This window comes from Lepidochelys olivacea (assembly GCF_965140295.1).
Source record: "Lepidochelys olivacea isolate rLepOli2 genome assembly, chromosome: 11".
Lineage (NCBI taxonomy): Eukaryota > Metazoa > Chordata > Testudines > Cheloniidae > Lepidochelys > Lepidochelys olivacea.
This window is the reverse complement of record NC_140421.1, coordinates 9,625,958-9,644,493: the sequence shown is the minus strand read 5'-3', so window position 1 is coordinate 9,644,493 and position 18,536 is coordinate 9,625,958. Positions and strand designations below refer to the sequence as shown.

General features: G+C 41.6%; 1 protein-coding gene across 1 annotated transcript in view; it reads left to right on the top strand.

The window, feature by feature from the left end:
• Positions 1 to 18,536, top strand: part of CLASP1 (cytoplasmic linker associated protein 1) — a 266,679-nt gene that overhangs the window by 74,542 nt on the left and 173,601 nt on the right. The window contains exons 7-8 of the mRNA XM_084643407.1: positions 636 to 733; positions 7,302 to 7,369. Of these exons, the coding sequence (XP_084499533.1) occupies positions 636 to 733; positions 7,302 to 7,369 (166 nt within the window). The remainder of the gene's footprint in view (positions 1 to 635; positions 734 to 7,301; positions 7,370 to 18,536) is intronic.

Below are 18,536 nucleotides of genomic sequence, written 5' to 3'. Positions count from 1 at the left end.
AGTCAAGGACTTCAGTTACTGAGCACTCCTGATTTCCTGACATGGAAGGACTTTTTATGCAATTGATATCAAAATTACTTCTTTCCTCCACACTATTAGATCAACATAGACAAAATTATAATGCAAATAGCTGCCTCTCCTGATTTAGTGCTATCTAACAAGCTCATTGTGTTGATCTACTAGCAAAGAACTACAAAATCTGTTCATCCACTGTTACCATGATGGTCATAAAGAAGAAAAAAGGATATATTTAGCCTTCAAAAAATGTACCCATCCTAGGTGAATGGGCGAGTGGAATTTTATAAGGCTGAACAGACTTACTGCATGCACAGAGGCTGGTGACTTGTGCTCAGTTCCCAGCTCTGCCACTGACTTGCCGTCTGTCCTTGGGCAAGTCACTTCAGCGCGCTGTGCCTCAGTTTCCTCATTAGTGAAATGAGCCTAATGATACTTATCACCCTCTGAGATCTATGGATGAGAAACACTACATAAGTACTATTATTTATTATGCAAAAAATCACAGGCGCCATTGTGGCTGAGAAATGGATATATTGCTTTTTTGGCTTCTCTTAGGAAATAGTATTAAAAATTAAAAAGATGATTAATTTCTATTAAATCTCTTCTTTACTATTTAGGTTCGAGATGCAGCAATAAACAGCCTAGTGGAAATTTACAGACATGTAGGTGAACGTGTAAGGGCAGATCTCAGTAAAAAAGGATTACCACAGTCTCGGTGAGTGAAGAATATCCATTCTTTCTGCCTTTCTTGGTTTATTTTCATTATTGCTGCATTTAGGGACTACAAATGGAAGTCTTTTTGTGGGAGCCCTAAGGTGCCGATCCTGCAAACACTTTGCATGCACTTAACTGTACTCAACAGAGTAAAGTTGATAGGGACTGTTCATCTGCAAAAAGTTAAGCACATACCTAAGTGTTTGCAGGATTGGAGCCATAGCATCTGTGGAAAGTATTTAAAAAATATTACATAGGTCCTAGAAAATGTAACTCTCAAATGTATGCTGTGTCGGTCCCAGGACATTAGAGAGACAAGGTGGGTGAGGTAATTTCTTTTTTTTGGACTAGCTTGTGTTGATGAGGGAGGATATGTCTACACAGCAAGAAAAACGTGCAGCTGGCCCGTGCCAGCCAACTCGGGCTTGTGGGGCTCAGGCTCTGGTACTATTTCACTGTTGTGTAGCCTTGTGGGCTCAGCCTGGAGCCTGAGCTTTGGGACCTTCCCACCTCGCAGGGTCCTAGAGCCTGGGCTCCAGCCCGATCCCAGATGTCTACACAGCAGTGAAACAGCCCTGCAGCTGGAGCCCTGCAAGCCCAAGTCAGCAGGCACGGACTGGCTGCGGGTGTCTAGTTGCTATGTAGACATACCCAGAGACAATCTTTGGAGCTTGCACAGAGCTCTTATTCAGGCCTGGGAAACTAACTCAGTGTGTCACTGCTAAATACAAGGTGGAACAGATTGTTTAGCATAAGTAGTTAATATCTCAAGGGACCATTAAAGGTGAAGTGGCTCGCTAACACCTTTCCAGTCATCGGGAGGAAAGAAAGGGGAAGGGGAGGTAGCTGGGGGAGGTTTGTTAGTGGGCTACTGATTGTTGTAATAAGCCATAAATCCAGTGTCTCTATTCAGTTCATGACTTTAGTGTCTAGCAAAGTTATGAATTTAAGGTCCCAGGCTTGTCTTCTGAAAGTGTTGTGCAGGTTTCCTTTGAGGATGAGATTAGATGTAGAGTGATCATTTAATGAAAATTAGAGACTAACCAATTTATTTGAGCATAAGCTTTTGTGAGCTACAGCTCACTTCACTGGATGCATACTGTGGAAAGTGTAGAAGATCTTTTTATACACACAAAGCATGAAAAAATACCTCCCCCCCACCCCACTCTCCTGCTGGTAATAGCTTATCTAAAATGATCACTCTCCTTACAATGTGTATGATAATCAAGTTGGGCCATTTCCAGCACAAATCCAGGTTTTCTCTCCCCCCTTCTCCCTCCCCACCCCCACAAACCCACTCTCCTGTTGGTAATAGCTTATCTAAAGATAAGAGTGGGTTTGTGTGTGCGTTGGGGGGGGGTGGGGGGGAAGAGAAAACCTGGATTTGTGCTGGAAATGGCCTAACTTGATTATCGTACACATTGTAAGGGGAGTGATCACTTTAGATAAGCTATTACCAGCAGGAGAGTGGGGTGGAGGGAGGTATTTTTTCATGCTTTGTGTGTATAAAAAGATCTTCTACACTTTCCACAGTATGCATCCGATGAAGTGAGCTGTAGCTCACGAAAGCTTATGCTCAAATAAATTGGTTAGTCTCTAAGGTGCCACAAGTACTCCGTTTCTTTTTGCGAATACAGACTAACACGGCTGTTACTCTGAAACCTGTCATTTAATGAAAATTGTTCACCCACAGGTGCTAGGATGGTTTTGTTTGTCTTTTATCATTTTCCTCTGTGAGTTAATTCGAGAATGTAGTAGTGATTGTCTGGTTTCATCCATTTAGTTGCTAGTGGGTCATTTTGTGCACTGGATGAGATACATCACATGTTGAGATAGGCATGTATAGGATCCATGGCTCTGGAAATGCGTGTTGTGGGGTAGTATTAACCTTTGAAGCAGTGGAGTTATGTCTGCAGGTTTTGCATCTGTTCTTCTGACAGGGTCTGGTGTCGCTTTGAGATGGTTTGTCCTGGTCTGTGGGAAGTTTTGCTTCTGATGATGTGCTTGGAAAGGCTGCGGGGGTTGCTTGAAGGCCAGAAGAGGGTGTTCAGGGAAGATTTCTCTCAGGATGTAGTTCTTTGATGATATCCTATATGGGTTCCAGAGTGAGGTGGTTGGTGACAACTAGGGGTGTCCGATGAAGTGAGCTGTAGCTCACGAAAGCTTATGCTCAAATAAATTTGTCAGTCTCTAAGGTGCCACAAGTACTCCTTTTCTTTTTGCGAATACAGACTAACACGGCTGCTACTCTGAAACTAGGGGTGTGTGGTCAGAATGAGTTTTATTTCTGTATTGAGGTAGGTGGTCTTGGGGTATTTGGGTGGCCTGTTCCATGATGTGATCTACTTCTCTGGCGTTTTTGAGCGTGTTAAAGTGTGTATCCCAGACTTTCTCCCCGTATTTTGTGGAATCTGAATGCCTGGGTGTAGATAATGGATTTCATGGTGTGTTTGGGTTGTTACTGGATCTGTGAAGGAAGGTGTAGTGATCCGTGTGTTTCTTGTAACTCAAATGATAATGTGTTTATGTTGCAACATTCTGCTCGGTTACTTCCTCCTGGATTCCATAGGTCTTGTATGTATATTCAGTATATTAAGAACAAAAAGAAACCTGGTAATAGTATTGGTCCGTTGCTAGATGGAAATGATAGAATTATCAATAATAATGCAGAAAAGGCAGAAGTGTTCAATAAGATGTAAATTTTTAACAGTGAGAATAATTAACCATTGGAACAGTTTACCAAGCATCACAGTGGATTCTCCATTACTGACAATTTTTAAATCAAGAATGGATGTTTTTTCTAAAAGATCTGCTCTAGGAATTATTTTGGGGAAGTTTTGTAGCCTGGGTTGTACTTCAGGTCAGACTAGATAATCATAATGGTCCATTCTAGCCTTAGAATCTATGAATATGGAGCAGCCAGTTCAGACTGGTAAATGGACACACAGTTAAAAAGAGATTGGCAGGATAAAAATCATTATATTCAGCAATTGTGAGATCTTTAAAAAAAATTATACATGTTGGTCTCTTTATATTTACCTCCTGGTGTTTGAACCTTTAAGGTTCAGTTGGGCCATATTTTCAAGATTTTTCTCTACAACCATAAGGGCTAAAACTTGCTTCTTTTTTAAATGGAAGCTGAGATCATAGAATCATAGAATATCAGGGTTGGAAGGGACCTCAGGAGGTCATCTAGTCCAACCCCCTGCTCAAAAGCAGGACCCATACCCAATTAAATCATCCCAGTCAGGGCTTTATCAAGCCTGACCTTAAAAACTTCTAAGGAAGGAGATTCCACCACCTTCCTCGGCAACGCATTCCAGTGTTTCACCACCCTCCTAGTGAAAACGTTTTTCCTAATATCCAACCTAAACCTCCCCCACTGCAACTTGAGACCATTACTCCTTGTCCTGTCCTCTTCTACCACTGAGAATAGTCTAGAACCATCCTCTCTGGAACCACCTCTCAGGTAGTTGAAAGCAGCTATCAAATCCCCCCTCATTCTTCTCTTCTGCAGACTAAACAATCCCAGTTCCCTCAGCCTCTCCTCATAAGTCATGTGTTCCAGACCCCTAATCATTTTTGTTGCCCTTCACTGGACTCTCTCCTATTTATCCACATCCTTCTTGTAGTGTGGGGCCCAAAATTGGACACAGTACTCCAGATGAGGCCTCACCAATGTCGAATAGAGGGGGACGATCACGTCCCTCGATCTGCTCTCTATGCCCCTACTTATACATCCCAAAGTGCCATTGGCCTTCTTGGCAACAAGGGCACACTGCTGACTCATATCCAGCTTCTCGTCCACTGTCACCCCTAGGTCCTTTTCCGCAGAACTGGTGCCTAGCCATTCTGTCCCTAGTCTGTAACTGTGCATTGGGTTCTTCCGTCCTAAGTGCAGGACCCTGCACTTATCCTTATTGAACCTCATCAGATTTCTTTTGGCCCAATCCTCCAATTTGTCTAGGTCCCTCTGTATCCTATCCCTGCCCTCCAGCGTATCTACCACTCCTCCCAGTTTAGTATCATCCGCAAATTTGCTGAGAGTGCAATCCACACCATCCTCCAGATCATTTATGAAGATATTGAACAAAACCGGCCCCAGGACCGACCCCTGGGGCACTCCACTTGACACCGGCTGCCAACTAGACATGGAGCCATTGATCACTACCCGTTGAGCCTGACAATCTAGCCAACTTTCTACCCACCTTATAGTGCATTCATCCAGCCCATACTTCTTTAACTTGCTGACAAGAATACTGTGGGAGACCGTGTCAAAAGCTTTGCTAAAGTCAAGAAACAATACATCCACTGCTTTCCCTTCATCCACAGAACCAGTAATCTCATCATAGAAGGCGATTAGATTAGTCAGGCATGACCTTCCCTTGGTGAATCCATGCTGACTGTTCCTGATCACTTTCCTCTCATGTAGGTGCTTCAGGATTGATTCTTTGAGGACCTGCTCCATGATTTTTCTGGGGACTGAGGTGAGGCTGACTGGCCTGTAGTTCCCTGGATCCTCCTTCTTCCCTTTTTTAAAGATTGGCACTACATTAGCCTTTTTCCAGTAATCCTCAAGTAATCACTTCTTCCAAGAGCTGGGCCTTTAAGAAAATCAGCAAATATTGGGAGATGCAATATAGTTGTGAGAACTTGCAACATTGTCTATTTAAACCAAACAGTTTTGCGTGTATGAGTCTTGTCTGCATAATGATACCGTAGATTATTTTGAAAACAGAAATAAAATGCCAGTTTAGAAAAACCACAAGTTATTGGGCTTGATATGGGAATCACTGTGTAAAAATTGAAGGCCTGTTGTATGCAGGAGGTCAGACTAAATTATCATAATTGTCCCTTCAGACTTTAACTCATGGAATGTATGAAGTCAATGTATGCAGTTTGTTTACTTTTGCTCCTCATTGAGTTTGAAAGGTGAAACTAGACTGGTCAGCTTCACTTTCTGGTTCCCACCTTCGAGGGTTCATAGCAATGCAGGGGAACATTTAAATACATTTAAAAGTTCCATGGGCTAACTACTCCTATCATTTATGCTAATGCAACCCCATGGAGAATTTGGGACACTATTTTCATTCAAATTGAAAAAAATCATGAAAACATCCAGAGCTCCTTCGAAAATTTGTCCATAAAAATGTCTAATGGGGCTAAATGCTGAGCATATGAACTTCCCCGCATTCAGGGTGCTCAGCACCACACAGGATAAGGCCCTGGCTTAGATCAGTGGAATATAGGGTTCCATAGATGAGACCATATAGTGAAGAGACATGAAGAGGAGATGATTGCCAGAAGTCTTTGAGAAAGAAGTGGATCTGAAGGCGGCGTATGAAAGAGGAAAGGGAAGGGAGTTTATGTGCGTGTGCAGTGCAGGGGAAACAGGAAGCGGATGTAAACTTTGGGGAATAAGCACTAGCAAAGATTCTGGAGAAGTGCATTCGGATCTGATTTTTTTAAATGAGTCTGATAAATGTTGTTGTTGTGCTCTGGCTCCTGCAAAGGGCCAGTGTGGCCTTAGCTGTCACAAGGTATGGTTCCCTTTGCTTTCCAAGGGCAGGGTATCATAGGACTCAGGATGTTATTAGCATGCCCTTTGATAGAAGAGGGACTGTTGACACTTTGACCATTACAACATGCACAGTCTAAAACTCCAGAACAAGGGACTTTTTGCATCAGGCTTCATTATGATTTCTGTTGTTGTCTCTTAACCTCACAGCCTCAACTTCCATGTCTAAAAAATGGGCTAATATGAGTTGCAGTTAATTGTTCTGTGCTTTGCTTTCAGGCTTACAGTGTGTATGTGTTATGTTTAATGAATGTTTGGCATAGCGAGAAGTTTTTTGGTTTTGCTTGGAAGAATGTTTTAGACATTAAAGGTCAAGTTGTGTCAATTAGCCCCTGGGCCAAGCAGGGGTGGTGTGGAGCTGCATTACCCCAAGGGGAGCTTGGGAAGGAATTGTTTTACCAAGTTCTGGTATGTAGGGGGGCTGTATAGGCTACAGTGTCTCCCCCTGCCTGCATGTGCACCCTCATAAAGGTCTGCCACACTCTGAGGACTAAACTTCATAGGCCGGCATATTGTGCTGGGGTAAAGATCTCCTGCTGCAGTGGAAATGCCAAGGTGAAGGCATGAACAGAAAAGAAATGTCAGGGCCAAACAAGAATGTTCTTTAAAATGCAAGACTTCTCCTTTATCAACAATTCTGCAAATGGTTAAAGTACAGCGAAGTCATAAGCAACTGGAAACAGGGTTTTGTAATGGGAATGGCAACCTTAATAATAGGAGCGCTGCCAGTCCTGTCTATAATATGCCACCTGGTGTCTCTGTCTTTTCTCTGTTTACTCTTTGCTTAATTAATAATCAAATATTATATCTATATGTCATACAAAAAATAGTTTAGGTCCTCATCTTGTTCTCATAGAAGTCAATAGCAAAAGTCCCATTGACTTCAGTGGGAGCAGAATTGGTCCCTTAATTAGTGCTCTAAGTTACAGGGACCACAGTAAATCACTTTGATTACTCATTATGTAATGCATTTTCTTTACCTTTCAAACAGGTTGAATGTAATTTTTACAAAATTTGATGAGGTCCAAAAATCTGGAAACATGATCCAGGGTGCAGGTGGTAAGTAGAATCCTGTGATGGTTTCCATTTTTTTTTTGTGAATTATCAGTGTTGTGGAAATTCATAAAATAAGTTGTGTGCCTCATTCCAAAATGTTATATTTTTTCCTGTACATCTGGGAATAGTGAAGGCTAGTTCATGCACTTCATTGTGTGACGGAGTGGGATAAAACACTCAGCTGAATACGGGGGAAATTGTGTTTGTTTACAATGGAGGAAAATCTGAAGTTTCTTCACCATAAAGGATGTTTTTTGTTCAGAAGAATGTAACTGAGAACCAATGTTCTTGTCTATATCTAGAAGTGGGAAGGAAAAATTTACACCTTTATCAAATATTGCAATGTTCTCCAAGTTACTGTACATTTAGTTCAATCTATTGAATGACCAGGACAAGTTGGGCTGAATTCACCCCGATCTAACTTAATTGATGTCAGTGAAGTTAGACAAAGAACATAATAATGGCCATACTGGGTCAGACCAAAGGTCCATCTAGCCCCGTATCCTGTCTCCCAACAGTGGCCAATGCCAGGTGCCCCAGAGGGAATGAACAGAACAGGTAATCATCAAGTGATCCATTCTCTGTCACCCACTCCCAGCTTCTGGCAAACAGAGGCTAGAGACACCATCCCTGCCCATCCTGACTAATAGCCATTGATGGACCTATCCTCCATGAATTTATCTAGTTCTTTTGAACCCTGTTATGTTCTTGGCCTTCGAAACATCCTCTAGCAAGGAGTTCCACAGACTCGCTGTGCATTGTGTGAAAAAATACTTCCTTTTTATTGTTTTAAACCTGCTGCCTATTAATTTCATTTGGTGATCCCTGTTTCTCATGTTATGAGAAGGTGTAAATAACACTTTCTTATTTACTTTCTCCACACCAGTCATGATTTTATAGACCTCTATCATATCCCTCCTTAGTTGTCTCTTTTCCAAGCTGAAAAGTCCCAGTCTTATTAATGTCTCTTCATACGGAAGCCATTTCATACTCCTAATAATTTTTGTTGCCCTTTTCTGTACCTTTTCCAAGTCCAATATATATTTTTTGAGATGCGGCGACCACATCTGCATGCAGTATTCAAGATGTGGGCGTACCATGGATTTATATGGAGGCAGTATGATATTTTCTGTCTTATTATCTATCCCTTTCTTAATGATTCCCAACATTCTGTTCGCTTTTTTGACTGCCGCTGCACACTGAGTGGATGTTTTCAGAGAATTATCCACAATGACTCCAAGATCTCTTTCTTGAATGGTAACAGCTAATTTAGACCCCATCATTGTATATGTATAGTTGGGGTTATGTTTTCCAATGTGCGTTACTTTGCATTTATTAACACTAAATTTCATCTGCCATTTTGTTGCCAGTCACCCAATTTTGAGAGATCCCTTTGAAGTTCTTCGTAGTCTGCTTGGGACTTAATTATCTTATGTAGTTTTGTATCATCTGCAGATTTTGCCACTGTTTACCCCTTTTCCTATGAATGTGGATGAATGTGGTCCATTATGTCTTAATGAGAGATGCTAATGTGGACTCTGGATGTATCTAAGGCAGGTTCTCCTTAAAAGGAGTTCATCTGGTTATGTCATATGTAGTGCTGGCGTTGTTGGAGTTTGATGGGACACACTTGTGTATCATGGTGTTGTGATGTCATGTTACCACATTGTGTCAATAGAGCCCCACTGCACTGAAATGATGTGAGATGGTGATGATTCATTGTCATTGGAAGCTGCCTTGGAACCTATTAACACGCCACAAGCTCAACTTGCAAGTGGATTATCTGAATAATATGAGGGCAATTCTGGAGGAAAATCAGATGGGTCACAACCCTATATGGCTAGGACAATAGTTTGTATCCAAAGAATGAGTCACAATTAAGAATAAGTTTTGCTGGAGAGTAGAAAAAGGGGAGTAATTTCATATTTCAAGAGCAAGATTTTAGCTGTATAATTATTATACCCTGGATATAACTGAGAAGGGTATCCGCTCCTTAACCTGCCTAACCCCAGGCCCTTAGGAGATTTTGCTAGCCCCCAGGACAGTCTTTAACATCTCAGCACTTTGTGTAGTCTCACAGGTGCCTTAGGTACCATGGTTACAAGCACCAAAACTGTGAAAGTATCATGAAGTAGAGAAATGGAGGAAGAGAAATGGGTCTTTTCTAAATAGCTGTTCTTGACTTATTGAAATTCACCTTGTCTTGATTCACTAAACATAGACAATATATTATTTTCTTGATTTTTTTTTTTAAAACACCACTTTAAATATGTTTGCTGTTTTTAAATGGAAGCATAACTACTCACAGATATAAACAAAACACCTGTGTGAGAGTGTGGTGGGTTAACTGAGAAGAAAATTCTCAGGCTTTTCAGTTTCCCTTGGTGTTGTAGGCAGATTCATTCCCTCTGCCTAACTACCCCAACCCAGCCTCCTCCTTTCCTCTCTCTATCCAATGTATGAACAAACGTTGTGCAATAAATCTTTATGTTCAGATGATGCCCTCTATCGATGATATTAGACAGTAAATGAGACTTGTGTCTTCAGCCTTGATCACGTGTTTCATTGTAGCCTAAAGACAAATTTGCTGTCCAGAGAGGTTCTGTTTTATCCCTGCTTTTAGAACAAAGGAGATACTATCAACATCCATCAGAGTTTATGGGAAAGGTAATAAATAAGATGCACACCAAAGCTTAGCTTTTCACAGGAAACAGCCTCATGAATTTGCTGATCCCTTTCAGAGTTTGGCAGATGGCAGTGCTTATTGTCAGGTTCTCTACCTTATTATCATGAAGACTGCTCCTTTTAGGCTGTGTCTGCATTGTGCGTCTCATGTTACAGTGGAGGGAGTGTGTGAGTGTAGGTCAGCTGGCAGCAGTTTAAATGTGATATTATCTGAGCAGGATAATGGTGGGGCTGGTGCAGCTCCATCAGTACTAGAGGAAGCCCAGACCAGTGGCTTGTCTGCACTAGTATTAGCCCCCAGGATGCTGCATCCGTGTCATGGGGAAAAAGCTCCATGTAGACAAAGCCTCAGACTTTCTCTACACTAGTAGTTTTCAACCTGTGCTCCGCAGACCCCTGGGAGTCTGCAAACGATGCCTAAGATTTCCAAAGGGTCCGCACCTCTATTCAAAATTTTTTATGGGCCTGCAAATAAAAAAAAGTGGTTGAAAACCATTGTTCTATACAGATTCCTGTAAACGGGATTAAATGCCATTTTGATGACAGTAAGTCCCTGTCTTCGCTACAGAAATCACCATGTTTAAACATCACTGTGCCCAAAGCATGTTATAAGATGGTTTATGTTGGTGTGTCTAGACAGAAAATTCCTGTGATGATCATGTTCGAAAACTATTGATGAAATGCTGGCAACACTACAGTCAGTGGCAGAATTCTTATTGATTTTAATGGGGCCAGGATTTCACCAGCTGTTTTAGCCTTGCTATTGTCCAGGGTTAGAGCATGGCTTTCTAGCATGGTTATAAGACAGGTGAGAACAAGTGAAGTTACCCCTATGTCCACACATGTTAGAACCATGTTTTAAAACCATGCCCGAGGCCTCCTTGGTGGGTAGCTGTCAGCATACTTTTGGCGAACGGGGCGGTTTGTAATGGAGTCCTGGCCACCCAGGAGCACTGACCTGTGCTAACTATGACAGTGTTCAGAAATGGTTGTCAAGCCTGCCTTATACTGGTGTGCAGGGAAATTAAGTAGGCAGAAAGGAAATGATTGTTTTCACTGAAAGTGGTATGTGCCAAGAGAATCAGACAATGGAAAACTATAATTGAAACTGATCTTTTAGCTCTCAAAGTATATTGACTTGGATATAGATGTATTTATCAGATCACCGATGTTTATGTAAAAGAAACCAGCAGCTAGAGTGAGAGTTTATGTATATTGAGAGTACTTTTTGGGAAGTGCGCTGTAAGTCATTTAGGACTATCTTGAACAAACAGCATTTCCTAGCAGACGATAAGCAAAATTTTTTGGTCTGAAGAGTGAGACATTCAGTTTACTAGTAACGCTGGTCAAAATGATGGGATATGTTCTGCTATCAGTAATGCTGATATAAATCTAGAGAAACACTATTGAAGCCAGTGGATTTACACCAGTGTAACTGTGATCAGAATTTGAGCCATTGTATATTTTTCCAAATAACTATTTCAGCATTTTTTTTTTTTTACATTGTGGTTTGTCACAATTTCCTCAAACTGATGTTGAGAAACACTTCATGTTGTTCCTTGTGAATCTGGACTTTGATTTAAGACTTAATAGTATTATGAATAAAACAACAGGGGTTGGGGGCGAAGAGGGGAGAGGTCCGAATAGTAATTTGAAGTGGATTTCATTTATATAGCAGACAGAGGGGAGGATTTCATCTTTGTAAGTATGCTGCTTTGTAAGTATGTTGCTAGGTTACCAGAAAACCTTACAACCAGAAAATAGAGCTAAGGTGAATGTTGGATTTCTCCATGATTCTTGATATATCTGTTTTGTTTTTTACATATAATTAGTCAACCTCTTGAGGCAAAAATTACAGTTTTTTCATCTCTTTGGCTTTCAGCAAGCGAATTATTTTTTGTGTAACTGCCTTTGCTAATTATGCAGATCTACTTGTATCCCTGGGAGAAATAGATTTTCAGCATGAAAGAGCCAATAATTGCAGGCCTAGTCAGTTGCCATCTTCATATGGCGTCGCATGATGGTCTTTAATTGGATGTGGTATGGAGGGAGGCCCTTGGACATAAATGTAGATTTAATTTACTCTCATAAATCCCCCACTGTTCTGCTTTTCCTGGATTTAGGCCTAGAAGGGCTTGAACCAAAGCTTGTTGAAATCAGTGTTTTTCCATTGACTGCAATGGGCTTTGGATCATGCTCTAATTACACAGACTTCTAAATTCAAGTTTCAGAAAGGATCAGGTTAAGCACATGATCAAGCAGTTACTAAAGGTAAATGATCAATATTACAATGTAGTCATTTTCTCCTATTCAATTTGGAAATGACGATCGTGTCATAAGCAAACAAAACTGTTGGTAACCAAAGTCTCTGATGCATAATTTTAAATCCTGCTGATCATTACAAAATTCCAATCTGATATTGTTTGCCATTAAACACTGTGTTTTACAAATAAACACTCCATACACCAAATCTTGAAGTCATCCTCATAACCAGATAGGTCCACAGTGGTCCATGCGTGGAGGATAACCCCTTTTATTGTGTGACAGGGGCTGAGGTGGGCGGGTGCGTGCCCAGATATTCTCCTCTCCCTACCCCCAACGGGATCTCTGCTTGGACTGGGCACTTCATAGAGCAGGGCTCAGGGATGAGTAGGAGGTGAAGTAGGGGTGGTGCTGCTCTCTGTGGAAATCCAGGTGGGAGGTCTGACAGCTGGAAGCTCTGAGCATCCAGTATCAGTGTGGCTACTTCCAGGAGACGGGGGGGGGGGGGGGGGCTAGCAGCGCAGCACCCATCCCTGCAGGATGACACCTGTCTCTGTGCAGAATGGGGGGAATCCCTTTTAACTAATAAGTGGGGCATGCAAGAAAAAAGGTTGTGGTCTTTCGATACTTTGCCATAGGAGAAAGGAGTCAGTGTGAACTTTGCTCCTTCTTCAGGCAAAGTCCTCATGGATTTTGAAGGGAATTTTACCTGTAAGGATGGGGCTAAAAAACCCCTGGGATTTGAGTTCATACTTTTGTGACCTGAATTGTTTACCCCATAGCTTTCCCTTAGCATAGCAGCTTAGAGTACTTTATACTAATAACACAAATCTCAAGCTGCTGCTTATTGATTTCTGTTTAGAATGGGGCCCACTACACACACAGACTTTCATCATATAATAATGGCCTGCTTAATCCCCCTTCAAAGAAAAATATAATAATTTATTAATAATAAAACAACACCACTGATAACGAACACAATAAACCCATCCCAGCCAAAGGCCTGAGCATAAAGATGAATTTTACTCTTGGATACTCTTAAGTGTTATTTACAGTGAAGGGATTGTTTAGTCTAATGTGGCCATACTACACTTTGCATTAATCCTGTTTTGTTTCTCAGTTTGTTTGTAATGATCTTGAGACCTTGGAAGTGATTAGGTGAAAACTAGTAATTTTCTAGACTTTTCTCTGCCATTCCAGTCATAGACTATGGCCACTATGCTATTTTGACATGATAGGGGAAGATTTGCTGTGCTGCAGTGTTTCTGCAGCTGTGATGTTGTGTGTGTAGCAAGCCACTTACAAACAAGGAAATTACAAAATTGAAGGGAGGTAATGTCTCAAGAGGATTGAACTAGCAAACACATTGTGTTTTCCTGGATTCACACTTCATTGCATGCTTAATTGTCTATTCGGGTTTGTGTTCTATGCATCTCGCTGCCTTGGTGATGAAAAGTAAAATTAATTTAATTGACCGAGCATTCGCTTGAAAAAGGAGAGAAAAGAAACAGACTCCTACCTTTGGGATATTTAGAAGACAGTAAAGGTCCTTGTCATGCCCTCTTGAATGTATAAGGTGCTCTGATAAAACAGTGCTGTCCCAGTTCAGGACTAGGGCTCCTAGGTGCTACAGATTGCTAATAATAATAGCACAATGTTGAGCATGGTCTACAAGACAAAAATGGATCCCTCAGGTTAGCTCTGCTAGTTTTCTAGAAAACTATCCGAAAAGTGGGCAGAAATGATCTGGATTTTCTTTTTGACAAACATCCTACTGGATCCTGTTCTGATGTCCTGACACTTTTAAAATAAAGAGGGAAGTGAAAGAACAGTCTCAGGAGGACAAATGTTGCTCAGCTGAGTGCAGAGTAGGCTTTTATTTTGGAATAGGGTAGCAGTTGTCGTCTGTGCTAGGTCACACAGAGAAGCCATTGGGGAGGGTGGAGACTTTACTGGTGCTTTAAGTTACTGAGAGATGTACTGTAGGGCTGCTTTTAGAGCACAGTGCTCTTTATTAGCGTCTCAGGATCACTGCAGATTATGACTACTGGGAAAGGTAGGCATTCTGCTTAATGAACGAGCAAAAATAAAGGAAATTGTCATTTATTCCTGTGAATCTGTTTGTGTTTTCATTTCTTTTTAACCTTAGAAAAGAAACCAAAAGATTTTATTATTGAGACATTAGCACAATAAAGAAGAAAATTTAAAAAATAGGCTATAAGCATAGTGGTGTATAAACCTCAAACATGATTGGGACATGCATCGATTATGTCTTAATGCAGATAAATTGAACAGGAGTGGAGGGAGAACATATATCTAAGAGAAAAACACCTAGTGAGAGGAAAATGACTGGTGGAATTTTTAGCTATCGTTCATAATTTATGTTTAATGATATGTTTAATGTTATGATATGTTTGAATATTTGTTGATGCTTTTGTTTCTTATCAGTAAGATGTTTACTATATCAGCTAAGGAAGATAATTTAAGTAAACAGATATTATTGAGACAGTCCCAGATCATTTGTACATTAACTTTGAAATGCAGCTAAAGAAACAGACAGAATGGAGATGTCATTGACTTTTCTGTAATTTAGTTTGTTTTTGGCTAAGGTTCTATAGCAGGAAGGATGTCTAGTGAAGTCCGAAACAGTGAGGAATAGGGAGAAAATTAGGCAGAGGAACTTAATGATCTATTTCACTGTGGAGTATTAGTTTTCAGGATATGTATACGTGCTTACATGTCTTTTCATGATGCATTCCAATCCTGTGTTTTAATTTCAGCATTTGAGAGGACCCATTTATGTTAGCCATCTTAGTAAAACTGTCCTCTCTCCCCCCACTCATTCCCCCAAACCACTTGTTTTTCTGTTGAAAAATGTATTGGATCCTGGCTTTCTTGTGAGATGAAAGGTGATGCTTGTTTTTAACTGATTAAATATGAGAGAAGTTTACGTGTGATTGTTGGTATCCGATGTGCTGAATAGAACGTGGCTGTGTATTGATGTTCTTCCTCTTGCTGAGTGATCTTTCTGACAGGTTTTTAATGTAATGATTTAGAAGGTATAAACCACATGTGTTCATTAATTGAGGTAAGATTGATATTACAGATAATACTTTGCATCTCAGTAGCTCATTTCATCCAAGGATCTCCTTGCCCTTTTAGAATACTACTACAGTCCCATAACACACTTGTTAGATAAGTTAACATTGTTATACGAGTTTTCAGAGGGGAAAGAGGAGGTAAAGGAATGTGAAGTGACTTTCTTTGATCACCCAGCAAGTTGGTGATGGAGCTGAGAATAGAGTCTCAGAAACCTGAGGATGCTCGTCCTTATGCTAACCACTAGACCGCATTCCCTCCCACAGTAGAGCATGGCTATTAATCTTTGCTGTATTGTGTGAAGTTGTCCTTTCATCACCCAAGTTCCTTTAATTTTGATTAGATAACAGAGATCTGAGAATGACACTTCATATAGTAAAAAGAAAAGGAGGACTTGTGGCACCTTAGAGACTAACAAATTTATTTGAGCATAAGCTTTCGTGAGCTACAGCTCACTTCATTGGATACATTCAGTGGAAAATACAATGGGGAGATTTATATACATAGAGAACATGAAACAATGAGTGTTACCATACACACCGTAACGAGAGGGATCAGGTAAGGTGAACTATTACCAGCAGCGGGGGGGTGGGGGGGACCTTTTGTAGTGATAATCAAGGTGGGCCGTTTCCAGCAGTTGACAAGAACGTCTGAGGAACAGTGGGGGGGGGGGGGGGATGGAATAAACACGGGGAAATATTTTACTTTGTGTAATGACCCATCTACTCCCAGCCTTTATTCAAGCCTAAGTTAATTGTATCCAGTGTGCAAATTAATTCCAGTTCAGCAGTCTCTCATTGCAGTCTGTGTTTGAAGTTTTTTTGTTGAAAAATTGCCACTTTTAGGTCTGTAATCGAGTGACCAAAGAGATTGAAGTGTTCTCCAACTGGTTTTTGAATGTTCTAATTCTTGACGTCTGATTTGTGTCCATTTATTCTTTTACGTAGAGACTGTCCACTTTGGCCAATGTACATGGCAGAGGGGCATTGCTGGCACATAATGACATATATCACATTGGTAGATGAGCGAGCCTCTGATAGTGTGGCTGATGTGATTAGGCCCTATGATGGTGTCCCCTGAATAGATATGTGGGCACAGTTGGCAGCGGGGTTTGTTGCAAGGATAGGTTCCTGGGTTAGTGGTTCTGATGTGTGGTATATGGTTGCTGGTGAGTATTTGCTTCAGGTTGGGGGGCTGTCCGTAAGCAAGGACTGGCCTGTCTCCCAAGATCTGGGAGAGTGATGGGTCCTCCTTCAGGATAGGTTGTAGATCCTTGATGATGCGTTGGAGAGGTTTTAGTTGGGGGCGAAGGTGATGGCTAGTGGCGTTCAGTTATTTTCTTTGTTGGGCCTGTCCTGTAGCAGGTGACTTCTGGGTACTCTTCTGGCTCTGTCAGTCTGTTTCTTCACTTCAGCAGGTGGTTATTGTAGTTTTAAGAAGATCTTGTAGGTGTTTGTCTCTGTCTGAGGGGTTGTAGGTGTTTGTCTCTGTCTGAGGGGTTGGAGCAAATGCGGTTGTATTGTAGAGCTTGGCTGTAGACAGTGGATCATGTGGTGTGGTCTGGATGAAAGCTGGAGGCATGTAGGTAGGAATAGCGGTCAGTAGGTTTCCGGTATAGGGTGGTGTTTATGAGTCCATCGCTTATTAGCACCGTAGTGTCCAGGAAGTGGATCTCTTGTGTGGACTGATCCAGGCTGAGATTGACGGTGGGATGGAAATTGTTGAAATCATGGTGGAATTCCTCAAGAGCTGCTTTTCCATGGGTCCAGATGATGAAGATGTCCTCAATGTAGCGCAAGTAGAGCAGGGGCATTAGGGGGCGAGAGCTGAGGAAGCGTTGTTCTAAGTGAGCCATAAAAATGTTGGCATACTGTGGGGCCATGCGGGTACTCATAGCAGTGCCGCTGATTTGAAGGTATTCATTGTCCCCAAATGTGAAATAGTTATGGGTGAGGACAAAGTCACAAAGTTCAGCCACCAGGTTAGCCGTGACATTATTGGGGATACTGTTCCTGACAGCTTGTAGTCCATCTTTGTGTGGAATGTTGGTGTAGAGGGCTTCTAAATCCATAGTGGCCAGGATGGTGTTTTCAGGAAGATCACCGATGGATTGTAGTTTCCTCAGGAAGTCGGTGGTGTCTCGAAGATAGCTGGGAGTGCTGGTAGCGTTGGGCCTGAGGAGGGAGTCTACATAGCCAGACAATCCTGCTGTCAGGGTGCCAATGCCTGAGATGATGGGGCGTCCAGGATTTCCAGGTTTATGGATCTTGGGTAGCAGATAGAATACCCCTGGTCAGAGTTCCAGGGGTGTGTCTGTGCAGATTTGTTCTTGTGCTTTTTCAGGGAGTTTCTTGAGCAAATGCTGTAGTTTCTTTTGGTAACCCTCAGTGGGATCAGAGGGTAATGGCTTGTAGAAAGTGGTGTTGGAGAGCTGCCGAGCAGCCTCTTGTTCATATTCCGACCTATTCATGATGACAACAGCACCTCCTTGTCAGCCTTTTTGATTATGATGTCAGAGTTGTTTCTGAGGCTTTTTGAGGTTGTTTCTGTGGATTGCATTGTGTTCTGCACGGCTGAGGTTATGGGGCAAGTGATGCTGCTTTTGCATAATTTCAGCCCGGGGACGTCGGCGGAAGCACTCTATGTAGAAGTCCAGTCTGTTGTTTCGTATTTTCCAAACATGGAATCTCCCTGTTTGGATGGATTTAATGTAATGGAGAAATGGACATGTTCTATTTCTTGTATAAAGTAAACATATGTTTATTGTTATTAATTAAGCATGAATGATATCTTCATGCTGGGGATTCTCTGGCTTTTAATGACCAGCTGACAGAGTTGAGAGCCTGGGGGGTCTTAGTCCAGATGGTCTAATGTGTCAGGAAACGTCTGACCTAGAGGTCATCATTGATATTATGAACTGTGTAAATATAAAATGTTAGAAGAAAAATGACTGCTGGTATCTTCTGTTCTTATGGCATCTTTCTTCTGGATGGAACCCAAAGTGCTATGGACCCCAGTGGTCCCCTTGAGATCTTGAGAGGGGACCCTCTGCCTCTAGCCTTTCTCACATGGAAGGGTGAGTCTGAGCTGCTTCCATAGTGCTTATTCTCTCCATTGCTGGAAC